The sequence below is a fragment of the Aquila chrysaetos genome, chromosome 12 (assembly GCF_900496995.4).
Source record: "Aquila chrysaetos chrysaetos chromosome 12, bAquChr1.4, whole genome shotgun sequence".
Classification (NCBI taxonomy): Eukaryota; Metazoa; Chordata; class Aves; order Accipitriformes; family Accipitridae; genus Aquila; species Aquila chrysaetos.
Genome location: NC_044015.1, coordinates 7,641,155 through 7,654,486, shown reverse-complemented (window position 1 = coordinate 7,654,486; position 13,332 = coordinate 7,641,155). Strand labels below are relative to the sequence as shown.

The 13,332-nt window shown below is 49.2% G+C and overlaps 1 protein-coding gene across 3 annotated transcripts; it reads left to right on the top strand.

Moving 5' to 3' along the window:
* The first annotated feature begins 2,001 nt into the window (after positions 1–2,001).
* FASLG (Fas ligand) lies at positions 2,002–8,362 on the top strand. 3 transcript variants are annotated; one of them, XM_030032993.2, is made up of 6 exons: positions 2,002–2,785; positions 3,171–3,278; positions 4,040–4,194; positions 4,573–4,618; positions 6,491–6,544; positions 6,986–8,362. In XM_030032993.2, the coding sequence occupies exons 1-6, from the start codon at positions 2,404–2,406 to the stop codon at positions 7,378–7,380; spliced, it is 1,140 nt and encodes a 379-aa protein (XP_029888853.2). In that variant the 5' UTR covers positions 2,002–2,403; the 3' UTR covers positions 7,381–8,362. The 3 variants fall into 3 exon arrangements, with proteins under 3 accessions (XP_029888853.2, XP_040984097.1, XP_029888854.2); XM_041128163.1 differs by lacking the exon at positions 2,002–2,785 and having other exon boundaries at positions 3,179–3,278; positions 3,843–4,194; XM_030032994.2 differs by lacking the exons at positions 2,002–2,785; positions 3,171–3,278 and having other exon boundaries at positions 3,387–4,194.
* The last annotated feature ends 4,970 nt before the right edge of the window (positions 8,363–13,332 follow it).

The following is a 13,332-nucleotide window of genomic DNA, read 5'->3' as shown; positions in this document are numbered from 1 at the left end:
TGAGCGTTAATGGGTGCCACCTCTTCCGCCAGCTGTGGCTGATCCTTACTGGGTTCTCAGTAGTTGCCTCTCCTGGCTCTGGCACGCACGGTTTAGCCTGGGACTGCAAAAGGTTGCTGAGGCTGTTAATATCTCGGGTTAATGTTTTGAATCCTGTTTTTTGAATGCAAATGATTCTCAACTTCTTCAGTTGTTCCTGGGTGTAATTTATGCAGCCCTGTGGGCTTTCAATAGTTGCTTTTTAGCATTTCCACTGGTTGCTAGTGTAATAGGAAATACTTGTTAATTACTTTCAGACAGACACGTGTCTGACTCTGTCCAGAACCTGATGAGAGCCTCTCCTACACAGTGGTTCGTGCTTATGTTTTTTTTTTTTAATTTTATTTTCTGTCAAGTATTAGATCTGGATCATTGTTCAAGTCCTTCTTTCTTTGGTATATTTCAAGCAGGTTATCCTTTTGTCCTTAAATCTGCTGATACAAACCTTTAGCTGCTGGCTGATTCTCTTTGTTGTCAACGTAAACTTTAGCATAATGGTGTGTGTCGTTAATAAGAGCTCCCACCTCTCCTCGGGGGGCGAGGTGGGGATGGCAGGCGTTCTGAGCAAATCCTCTTCTTCTGTCTGTGGAACTGTGGCTCATTTTTTTTTTTTTGGCAAAGGGGACTGATTCTCTGATAAAGGGTATGGAAGGTGTTTCCATTTGAAAATATTCCCTTCTGTTCCAATGATATAAGGCTACTGAAAACAGAGTGTGCATCTTGCAGACTGGGTGAAGGGGGGGGGATAGCAAGGCAGAAGGACAAAAGGGGTGTTGGATTTGTCTTTCTTTTATGTCCTCCTTTCCTGCCCAGCTGTCCTTGCCCTGTATTTTAGGAGAGCTCAACCTTGCCTAAATTCTGGCTCTAGGCCTTCTAGCAAAATAGATTCATGTGACTTAAATATCTACCTACAGCAAATTGTCCCACTATTATTTCAAAAGCCCTCTTAATCTTATGTGTCGCTTGAGCAATAGGAAGCCAGCAGAACACAGACCCTGCAGACATCATGACATGCTACACACACAGCCCCACTTGCCGCTGTCTTCCAGCGTGTACCATCTTGGTGATCTCTGAAGGTGGTGACAGGGGAAACAGAGTGTGACAGCAGGACCCACATAGTAGAGCTTGCTAGGAAGGGAGGGTCTCTAAAAGCATGCTGTGCGCTGCAAATGATCCTTTGATGGTAAAATAGCCCCAATCTTTGGCTTGCCACAACATGTGGTATTAGCAGGCTCTTGATCTGAGCATCTGAAAGAGAAGATGTAGCAGGCATGGCTGAAATGGCTTTCTTTGGTTTCATCGTCTCTGCTCTCTCACTCACCCATTAAAAAAAAGCACCTTTGTGAAAATAGGAAGCAGTGGGTGAGAAATAAGTACACTTCTGACATTTAAGGGAGACTGCTACTGTGCCCGCAATCCCACCACAGTAAGCTGTCTGCATTAAACACAGTCAGTGTCAGAAAAAATTTGAGAGTGGATCCTTTCCAGGCAAAGCTATGTGCTCGATGACTCTTGACATGCTTGTCAGCAATGCCTGCGACTTTGTGAAAGTCTTGGGCTTCAGTCCCTGCTCCCTGAGCCATCACTGTATTTCACAGGAGTTGAATGGGCCACAGAGGGCATTAAAGAAATGGGAACTCCCTAACACTCATGTCCTGTTGCAAAGACCCCTGGGCACGCTGTGCTCGCTGCTGTGAGAGAAAGGGAGTGGAGGCACCGACTGCGGAGTGAGGAGCCCAAGTGGGTGGCGAGTCCCCCCACATGTGGCTCAGGTGCCTGTGGCAGCAGCAGGGCTGGGGTGCTGCACAGGTGGGGTCATGGAGAGTGCAGGAGATGCTTGCCGAAGTGTCCTGCTGCCTCTCTTGGCTCCCGGTGCCTTGGAGGCATCTCCCTTTCTCCATGCCCAGCACTGGCTAGCCGGGCTGGAGTTCACCATGTGGCATGGGAGGTGTGGAGCTGAGCCCAGCCCTTTGTGTGACCCTCTCTTGTAATGATCGTAGGAGTGGATGAGGACCTGTCCTCCGGCTGGCTGGGGAGTGCCATTCTGGGATGCAGAGAGGAGGACTGAGTGAGGGTAGGTGTGACTGGAGCTGGATTTATGTTGCTTTTGTGGCTATGTCAGAAACCTAGAAGTACGAGGAAGAGCCAGACGGGTTGCTGAAACCTCTCACGCTGCGGATCACTGCTGCAGCAAACGGCTGTGGTGAACATCTTCAAAAAGCAGTGGGGTGTCTGGTGGTGCAGGCAAGGCTTTGAGGACACATCTGACTTATTGGTGTGGTTGGAGGAAAAGCTGAGGCCTTGCTTTGGAGAAACAAGTGTGCATATGTCGTTAAAGTGTGATGTTCTTAGACCCCAGTTTTGATGTTCAAGATCAAAGCCTGTGTGTTGGGATGGCTTCCTTCAGCCACAGAGGAGACAAATCTCCAGTTTGTTCTGGTATTAAGCATTTCCTTTTTTTTAAATACTGCCCCATACAAATACACACTTCAACATAGGTCTGTAAAACGGAGGAGCAAACTGCTGTTTAAAATTACTTCTGTGCACCTATACATCTGTGGGAAAATCTCATTGCCACCACTTGGAAATCTGCAGTCAATGAGGAATGGAAACTGGAAACTGAGCAATGGAAATGTCCCTGTCTCTCCTCGCTATGATTTTGTAATGAGCTCCTGTAAGTGCTGGTCCTTGCAGCACAGCCTGAATTCTGGATCCTTTCTTGGAAAGCAAGAGAAATTCTACCAAGGTGAGTAGCACAGTGTCTACCCCAGGCTTTAGTCACAAGTTACTTGGCCAGGTTAGGTCCTGCTGCAGTGCTCAGCGTTGACCTGAAGAGATGATAAAAAAACACCTTCCCTCTCTAAGGCTTCCTCAGGTTAGAAGAGGACTGTGGGGTTGGAGGTAGTATTTGCAAAGGTAACAGGGTCAGCAGAAGGTGCCAGAAAAGCCTGCTTGTACCCCAAAGCACTGTGTGTTTCCCACGTTACAGCACACTGCTGGTTCAGCCTGGCCAGTGGCCCACAGTGATTTAGTGAAGGCAGCCCACTGAGCTTGGCTCTACTTAGGTGGTTAACACTGGGGCAGCTCTGCTGAGGCTGCAGCACTGACAAAGTCTTCCTCTTCTTGGTTAGGTTGTTTTTTATCACGGTGGGACGGTGTCTGTGACCAGCGTTCTGTGACTCGGGATCCGTGCCCTGTTGGAGGAGCCAAGGAAAAGGCAGGATGTGCAACAGGCAGCGGTAAGCAATCTGTCCTGTGTGAAATGAAGCAATTCCCCAGCACCCACAGCTGGGCTTGGGATCAGGTCTTCATCCTTCTGCTGAGGGTAGGAGTCCTCAGCTCTGCCTCTCCCCTCTTGTGCAGGATGCCAGAGGTTTTGTCATTCCTTTTGCTCTGCTTGTGGTCCAGGACACCGCAGTGGAAAAGCAGCTGCCCGAGTGGGCTGCTGGAAAGGGTGGTTGGCTGGTGGGTGTGCGCCGGGCTGATTACTCAGCCCCCGAATGGCAGCGCAGCCCTCGTGTGCCCCACAAGCGCTTCGCTGCTGAGTGCACCTGCTTCCCGAGCCCGGCCGCCGAGCGCGGTTTTGTGTGAGCGCAGTCTGCCGCCGGGCTGGTCCCTCTGCGTATGCGTGCCGCCTCGGTGTGGGAGGAGCAGGCGGGTGCCCCAAACTTGCAGCCGAGGGCGGAAGCTCTTTGGGGTTTGCTGTTGATGCTTGAGGCTTTCATAGAGTTGCAGCATCTGAGCTGGGCGTTCGCTGCTGGAGTGATGCAGGCACATAAAGGCAGAGCTGGGTCTTCCCCCAGGGCTCAGTCTGGGACAGCCCCAGCAGTTTTTGGCTGCCATATGGAAGATCACGCTAAGCACGTCCAGTCCATCCCGCTCCCGGCCATGCAGCAGAACTTGAACTACGTGTACCCCCAGATCTTTTGGGTGGACAGCTGTGCCAACCCCAGTACTTCCTGCCCCCCTGCACCTCCCGTTGCTCCTTTTCCACCACCAGTACCCGACCGGAGGACAAAACCAAGGAACAACAGGGAAAGGAGGAGCGTTGGCTTCCTGGTGATCTCCTTGCTGATCCTGGTGGCCCTCACTGGAGTGGGGCTGAGCATGTTTCAGATTTTCCACCTGGAGAAGGAACTGGCTGAACTCAGAGAGGTGAGGTCTGCCTGGCTGGTCACAGAGGCTCTGGGGAAACAGGAAAAAAAAAGAAAAACTTAAAATTGGGTCTGAGATGCTCAGGTGGTGCAAAACTCCCCAAGGGGCAGGCTGGTGGCATTTAAATGCCTGCCATGCCAATGTAAGTGGGGTTGCTTATTACTGTGGGGGACTGCTCTATTGGTAACTGATATATCTGGATGTCTTTGTGTTTCTGAGTGCTGCAAGGTTTCTCTCCCTGTATATTTCTTAGCGCTTTGCAGCTCCCTGTGAGCACCCACAATTAGCCACTGTCAAAGATAGTCCTTGGCTGCTTTAGATGACGCCCTTATGCCTCTCACTCTGCTAAGATGGCTTGTCACTCTTCTCTTTTGACAGTCTGCCAGTATTGAACACATCCCTCCAGCTTTGGAGAAACTCATAGGTGAGTTGATGTACATAGAGGAGGAACTCCTCTGTGTTAGTGTGTGTGAATGCTCCTGTCGAACTCTTCCCTCTCCTCATCAGGGGGCAAAGGCACCGTAATGCTCTGAAAGTGCTGATTTCACTTGCTTGGCTGGAAAAAGAGCTTTATCTCTGGGGTGTGGGGATGGGGTCCTGCACCCTGCCTGCTGGAGTGCTTAGAGATGTCAGCCACAGGTTCCTGTGATAGTGTGCCTCTACCTGGCGGCCTCCCAGGCCCAGTGGAGCAACGGTGCTGGGGGTATTCTACTGTAAAAGTGAGTTTCTGGCTGTCCTAACATACAGCAACAACATGAATGGAAGGAGGAGAACGGAGATGGGTATCGCATGTGTTACTTCTTTCTCTCCTTACTCTTTTAAGATTCTGGGAGGATGCAGAGGGTTTCATTTTCTGTGGGGGTGGGGGATTCACTCCCACCCTTGAGATTGCAACTTATTTTTTTCCTAAATTCTTTTGGTACAAAGTCTTACTGCAGCCAAAGCTAGTTGAGAAGAGCCTGATTATAGATGGAGTTTTTTTTCTTTTAGAAATGTCATTTCAGTGAAATTGAAACTTTCCACAAGAACCTGCTAATTTTTCTAAATTTCACTCAGGAAAAACCCAAAGATTTTCAATCTGAATGGAACAATTTAAAAATCATATTTTGAACTTCCAAACTATTATTTTACTTTTACATTCCATGTTAATGTTATCAGTGAGGATATCCCTTTTTAAAGATGGCCAAGTCAGAAATTTTCAGCTCTCTTGACAATTTTTGCTAGATCTGAAAAGATTTTTTTCCCTTGAGGATTTTTGATTAGTAGGAAAGTTAATTTCTTTTCAAGTTTGTTCTGACACTGAATGAAAGCAAATTTGGAAATAGCAAAATTCTCTAGAAAGGGCAGTCCTGGTTCCCATCAACTCCCATATCAATAGATTTTGTAATGCTTAGGGGAAGGGGGGGCTGTCATTTTAACTGGATGCTCAGTGGTCTGATCACAGGCTACTTTAGTAGTAGCTGAACATAAGTCATAAACAGTAACCCTGAATTTCCTGAGGGGGGATGGATAAATAAAGCAAGCCAGGGAAATAGTGTGAAGAAGGGGGAGAGGAGAGGAAAATTTAATTGGCTTGAGAAAAGGCTGCTTCTAAAGTTTGAGAACATGATGCTTGGAAGTAGATGCTGAGAAGGGAAGGATGGAGTGGGATGGGATCCAAATACCAAGTCACTGTAACTGGCCCATCTCTCCAAGGGGAACGGAGCCCTCCAGGGAAGGCAGAATTTTCCCAGTTGTGCTCTGCCTCTCTGAGGACAAGGTCTGCCTGGCCAGCGGGATGGTTTGCAGGATGTCTCAAGTGTCTGGTCTGGTTGTGAGGAGGGTTGGTACTCAGCAGACAGAAGTCCACTGCCATGGGTATATCTGCCTTTGGCAGTGTTGGACTGGAGGGGGGCAATAGAACAGGCTCATCTGTGACAGGACATGAGCAAGTCACCTTGACATGGGCTAGAGATGCTGGGTAAAGTGGCATTATTGTCCCTCTCCTACACCCTGAGAGGGCTCTGCTTGAGCTCACCAACTGAGCTGTTTAAGATGAAAGCTCTCCTTGCTCTTTCCCCTTGCTTTTGATCACATCTGGATCCTTTGCTGCAACTCTTCCTTTTTAACTCCTCCTCTTGCCCTGCAATGTTTGCCCAAGAACTGCTTTGCCTCACTGCACTAAGCCATGGTGCTTATGTGCCCCATGCTGCTCTGAATCTGCCCCATTTCAGCTTCATGGTTGGCTTCCTTCTGCTTTCTGGGCTGGCTTCTCCATGGAGCATACAGCTAATATATCTTCCCTTTTTTTGTGCAGGGCAGAAGGAGCAGTCAATGATAAAGGAAGAGAGGAACGCAGCACACTTAACAGGTACGTGCTGAGGGAGGCCAGCAAAATGTGGGAGCAGGGGATTGGGCAGACGTGGCTTGGGTGAGAGGGTGGCATGATTGTAGTTGTGAGGAGCCCAGCTCACGCAGGCTTTTCTATTTTCCTTTGGTAACACGTGTGCTCTGACAGAGGGAAGTTACTCCACAGCTAAAATCTTCCCCTCATTTAGGCTTTTCAGTGAGGGCTCTGGTTTTTGGTTTGGGTTTGTATCTGGGGTGTGCGGGGCAGAAGGCTGTCATAAGTGGCTGTTGTTGAGCAAGGTGAAGGTGAGAGCTCCCACCAGCGTGAGGTTGGGGTGGACTTTCCATGCTGTGGACAAGGACTTGGAGAACAGTTGACTTCTTGTGACGTGGGGTGTGACTTGAGGAAAAACCACACAACTGCTTGCACTTACTGCACTTTTTCTCTTATATGGGCTTCCAGGGAACCCGGTCCAGCAGGGCCTCCCTCTGGAGTGGGAACCCATCTCTGGCCATGCCTTCACCAACGGCATTCAGTACCGCAATCAGGGCCTCGTCATAAATGAGACTGGCTTGTACTTCGTATACTCCAACGTGCTCTTCCGGGGCAGTGTCTGCAGCAGCCAGGTGTTGAGCCACATTGTCTACAAGAAAAACCCAGCCTTGCCAGGCAGCCACGTGCTGATGGAGGACAAAGGCATCAACTACTGTACAAGTCAGAAAACATGGGCCCGGAAAAGCTACCTGGGGGCTTTATTCAAGCTCAGGAAGATGGACAGTTTGCATGTCAACGTCTCCAAAATTGCTCTGGTTAATTTTGAGGAATCCAAGACATTCTTCGGCTTATTTAAGCTTTGAATGGGGCTGTTGGAGTGTGGCTGGCAGCCCCCCCCCCCCCCCCACACACTAGGATGCGTGAGGGGTGAGTGCTGCCTGAGCAGCAGTGGCCAAGCCAGGGTCTCGCACCACCAAGAAACTATGTTTTGGCCTTCAGTGTAAGAGGGTTCAAGCAACAGGTAAAGGCTTGAAAGCAGACCTGCAGACCTCTGGGAAGCACTGGGGCTGTACTGTGTCTACCTGAAGAGAATCACACATTTTCCCCCTCTGAAAAAAACAACAAACTCAAAACATAGCGTGCTGAAGACCCCATTGAAACTCACTACTTGCTACCTGAGAAGATGCTGGTGTCAGCGGCCCCACATGGCATCATGGCCCTGGTGAGCTTGGGCCAGCAGGCGTGTGGGAACAGCCGGCGGGCATCGAGGAGGCCCCTTGAGCCAAGGCTGCGGGTGCCTGGGCCATGCTGTGCCACACCACAGGCAGTGGTGTGGGAATGAGTAGTACGGAGGCCTCAGCTGCCTGCCCCAAGCCATGGCTGGCCACCCTGCCCAGGCCCTTGGCACTGTGACTGCTGTATGACCAGCACCTGCCTGCTAGCTGGTTTGTTAGGTGTGATACATTCATTTTGCATTAAGTTATCGACCATTCCCATCCCAGAAAATGTCCCCCCAACCTCTTTATTTAACTCCTTGCAAGGAATGTGCCAGAAGCAGTGGTGCCATGACAGGGGTCCCAGCCTGGAAGAGAAACCACGACTGTGCCGTGGTGGTGGAGCTGGTGGGGAAGCCACATGCTCTGCTGACAGGAACCGAATAAGACAGTGGTGGAGGGCAGTGGGGCCTGAGATGAAAGCAGCATCTCCAACCCCCTTCCCACCCTTTTGACACATCAGCGTCCCCCATGGAGACCTGGTCCTGCCACCCCCTGCGCGGTGCAGGTGGGGGCATGCTGACCACCATCAACAGCATGTCTTTGGCTGGCCCCCTTGTCACAGGGTATTCTCTCCCGAGCAAAACACAGATGGTAAATAAAGATATATTTTTCTAGTAAGTGGCACTGCCTTTCCTCATTTGGGGCAGCAGACTTCTGCAATGGCTGAAGTCCTGAAGGCCTCTGTGATCAGGGGCCAGCACCCCACTCCTCCAGCAGCATGGCAGAAATCTGGGAGCCTGACCCCACTTCACTTCCTGCTTGGTGGGGCATGGGGTCCCCTGCCATGGAGCTTTGGGGCTCCAGTATCAAAACATCAGGATTTGGGGATCAGGGGGGTGTGATGCGGACAGCACAGACGAGGCAGCCCAAGCCCAGTTTGGCCATCAGGAAGGGGACTGATCTCAAGCTTGAGCTTGAGTGGAGCCAGACACTTGCTGCTGAGCAGAAGCACTACCATCCCCAAAGGCCCCATGCTCCTCCATGTGCCCTCTGGCCCCAGCAGCACTTCCTGCATGGCAGTCTGATGGGCAAGGAAAGGAAGTGGTGCTTTGGTGTTAAAAAACCCTATTTGCTCACTCTGGTGTCTGGTTCATGGAGCTCTTCCCTTGCATGGGTTAACCCCAGGGCTGTCAGCCACATTGCCACCAGGCAGTACACAAAGGCTGCAGCTGTGGTGCATCATCATCTTTGCCTACTTTCTTGCAGCTCTGATGTTGGTCACAGTGAACTTGTTCTTTAGCAGCCTGCAGCATTTATTTCCTTTTCTATGGTGCTGCTTTTGGCTTGGTGGTGTGTGGCCTGTGGTTTGCTGTTGCTTGCTTCAGGGAAACCTATTTCTTTGAAACTTAGAAGTGGACTGGCTACTGGTGTGGCCGGTGTGACACAAACAGTGCACCTCTCTGCTCACACAGCTGTTGCTGCACTTGGATATTTCTCCTGCATTTCTCAGGATGGAAAATGCCTCAAAAAGTCAAAGGTTAGGGACCTTTTTGCTTGATTGATGCTCTCTCACTGACCCCACGCCCTCCTAGTATCAGAGGGGCAAACCACAGAGTGCAGGGATAGAGGTGCTGGATCCAGACCCTGCCAGGAAAGGCTGAAAAGTGCTATCCTCTTTTGGTTGCTGTTTGTGCTGTGTTGCTTTCCCAGTGACCAGACATCCAAGTGGGGAGTGGGCATCTTGTATGTACACGTGCCTGCAAGCTTGCAGCTATTTCTGTAGCAAAAGTAGCTGAACATATTGCATGTTTGCTTTCTTTACTGGTAAGCAGCTTGGAGACACACAGGGCATTCAGTGCCCAGAGGAAACTCACGCTGAGGTTATACTCTCTGCTAGTACTGTATTGGGGAAGGGCAGGAAAGCTCCACAAGGTTTCTATAAGTCAGCACACAGTAACTTATCTAGACTGTGAATGCAGTCAGTTCTGGGGCAGGATTGCTGCACATCAGGAGAGGGCAAAGATCTGTTAATCTTTTTATCTGAAATGCTAGAGGCAATGCAGACCTGCACATTTCAGAGACAGTGGCACAGTGAGGTGGACAGTCATGTTATAAATAGTGCTGAGATCTCCTGAAGTGGACAGAGCTGGTTTATCCTTGCAGGATAAAGCTAGGTGCTGCTAGGCTTGCTCCCAAGCCAGAGAGCAGCTGTGACTCTGTGGAGTCAGTGGTATGGCTGCCAGTAAGACGAGTTTCTGCTTTGTGATCCCTTCCTCAAATATCACTCTAAACTGCCCAGAGCAAATCCACTACTTAGCTTGTGAGCTCTGACTAAAGATTCAAAGTAACGTCATGACAGGATTATACAATTTCAAACCACATAGAGTCAATTCACAGACTGCTTGCACCACAACGGCTTTAATAAAGTCATCTGTTTATCTAGCTAATGAGCTGTTCATTTGGTGAAATACTTGCTTATTGTTACCATTAAATACTTAATGAATATTTAATGCTGACATTATTAATAGCTCTTGGACTATATTTAAAATTATTTAATAAAAATATTCAAATTATTAAAATTTATTTTGAAATTATCAAGTATTTTGTTCCCTCCCCAGCAAGGGAAGGGTGTCTGCACCAGTATGGATATCCCAGGTCCATCGGCAGGGTTGGCCATTGTGATGTTTGGGTTTTTTCAGTCTTGAGGAAAATAAGTGACTCCTCCCTGCAGGTCATGTTTCTGGATTGCAGTGGTCTGAGCTGACCTCCTCTCTCCTGACGGAGCAGCCTGGGCCACGTGTGGAGGTACCCCAGAGTTTAGGCACCATTTAACAGGGCTCCAGAGAGACTCTCCTTTGCGGAGAACATGGCTGACAGGAAGTGACAAGCCCGGATCATCTTCTGATAAGAGATGTCTGGTCTGCTCCCGCTGCCTGGGGGTCTTCCGGGGTTCGTGTCCTTTCTTCCTAGGCACAGGCGTGCTTTCCTATGTGATCCACCCTGAGGGACCTGGCCAGTGCTGAGCCAGTGGGCATGTTGCAGGCACACAGACAGCTCTTGTGGTCAGCTGAACCCTTTCCAGGAGATGCCTGTGCGTTTGGCTGTGCAGCTGGCCAAATCAGGGCTCTGTGTGACATAGAAACATTTGTGTTGCTATGTGGCTGAGCACAACGAGCTGCTTGATAGAGATATGGCCTCTTCTGTGGTCGATGTGTATCAGATGCTGCATCCTATTTATCTGTCCCGGTGGAGGAAGGGGGAGGGCAGCATTCTAGTGTCTTAAAAACCTTGGCTAGGCTCAGTATGTACAGTAACCAGGGTGGCAGAAGGGACTGTGTTATAGAAAGGACTGTATGGATAGGGTCAATGCTGCTTCTACAGCAAAAGTGCAGTGGAAGCGAAGGGATGCTGGGTGAGCTCTGAGAGACAGAGTACAAGCAGAGAGTGAGGCAGGATGAGCAATGAGCAGGGCTGGTGTGCAATGGGTGCTGCTGCGCAGTGGGTGCTGTTTCTCACAGATCTGTGGAGGTGGAAGGTGGTGTGCTGGCAAACAGCCCTGCCAGTAGCTCCGCTTTCCCCAGTGGAGAAATCCCAGTCAGAGAGGAAGAAATATTCCCTGGACGGCTATGGCCAGCATACCTCATATCAATACTGCATATTGCATCCATGTGTCCTGACTCTTTACCAGTCTGTGGTCACTTGTGATGGTGAGGAAGGTGACTGGTGCACAGCAAAGACCTGAAGGACACCTGTAATGCAAAAGCAGAACAAGCAGTTGCTGATCTCCAGCTGATCCCTGGTATGTGGTGAGGCATCAGAGTGTCAGAGACAAGAAATGGAGTCACAACGTGGACTGGCTCTTGGCAGGCTTGCTGGCATACACATCTTGGCTCAGAAACCTCACAGCTTAGTTGCTGTAGTAGCCGGAACTGTCACTGTTGAGATGTGTTATACATGACTGTTTCTGTAGACTTCCCAGGGAGAAGAGAGAGCATGAGTAAGAATGGAAGAATTGATATGTCTGAAGCTACTCAAATCCTGTGAATTCAGACAGCAACCTTCTATTTGATCTGACAAGTTTCGTCGTTGCTTTCGTTGGTTTTTGGGGGGATTGATTTTTTTTTTTTTTTCCCCCCCTGCTTATTCATTTACCTGAAGCCAGCCTTGGGCTGTCTAAGTTTCTGTGACAATATCTCATGGGGTTATTTCTTCCAGCCCATGGAACTGTAAAGACTCTGCCAAATTTTTACCAGGTTGGGAAGGAGCATTGTCTAGTGGTTAGGGGGAAAAAAGGGAAGGGAGGTAAACTTAAATATTGCTGTTATTTTTCTAGTGCTCTGACACGTGGGCATATTACATCATGGTGACAAAAATGTAATTTTAGGCATGACTAAGTGACTGAGGTTTAACGCAAAAGAGAGGATAAGATGAGTAAAGAGAGAGGAGCAGTTTTGATGCAAGGTGAGGCAAGTTGCATGTGAATTTCTTGTTGATTTTAATTAAAAAAAAAAAAAGGAGAAAAGAAGAAAAGCTTGACAACTTGTTGCTGATTCATCTCTTGGAGTAACACAGAGAGTCAAATGTTCTGTTCCCTGTACATGACTGAAGCCCTGACAAAGGAGATGTGGGACTGCAGGCTGTGGTGCTGACAGGAGACTGCTGACAGTGTCTGCAATGGCATCTTCTGCCAGACAGAGGTGTGAAGAGATGTTGAGTTCCCTGGCTCCTGCCTGTGGTGTGACCAGCAGTGCTGCTTTAGGATCCTACCAGTAGGCACTGGTCTGGCCGGTTACCCCTGCCAGAACATCAGCAGTGATGTGAACAGGCACATAGGCTTTCTGTTGTGAAGACTCATGTTTTTTTGAAAATAAGCTGCTCTTCCCTCTGGGTAGCAAAGAGACAAAAAGCTCTAGGTGCAATAACAAACCCCAGTGTGCTTTCCTCTGCCTCAGTTGTCTCACCATTCCTCAGCACACTCTGTATGACTCAGGCCTCTGTATGGAGAAACAACTTCTCTCCCTCACTTACAAACCACTATAGAGATTTTATCTCTCTCTCTCTTTTTCCCATACTCCACAACCAGTTTCCTTCAACAACAGTTGAAAATGTCTCCTTGCCCAGTTTCCTTTTGTCTTTGGGGATTCCTCCAGTTCCCCTTTGTCAGGTGATTCTTGGGGAGTGAAAGCTTCCTGGTCAGCTAATTCCCTGGGATGTTCAGCTTGGAAACCTGCACTGGCCAGGGGAGTAGCTGGCCTTTTGAGCCATCTGAATGACAATCAAAACTGGACTGTGTGCTCTCCTGAGCCCTGTGCTGGGGACATGCATTTCTCCTGGCATTGCTAGTGAGCTTTATGTCAACACAGAGGCAAAAGATTTCAGAAAAAGGTGTTGGAGAGTGAGATTTGTCTTTCCTAATTGAAACAGTCTACAAGCTAGTTGTTCATGCTGGAGGTGTGATGAACATGAAATTCCCTAAGCAGGGTGCAATCTGTTTATAGCTGGTGCAATTCTCAGCAATCATGGGGTCAACCAAAACTCTGGTACAAGCTGCCAATCTCAGCGCAGGCTCCGAAGCACATGCTGACAGAGTGGCTTGCT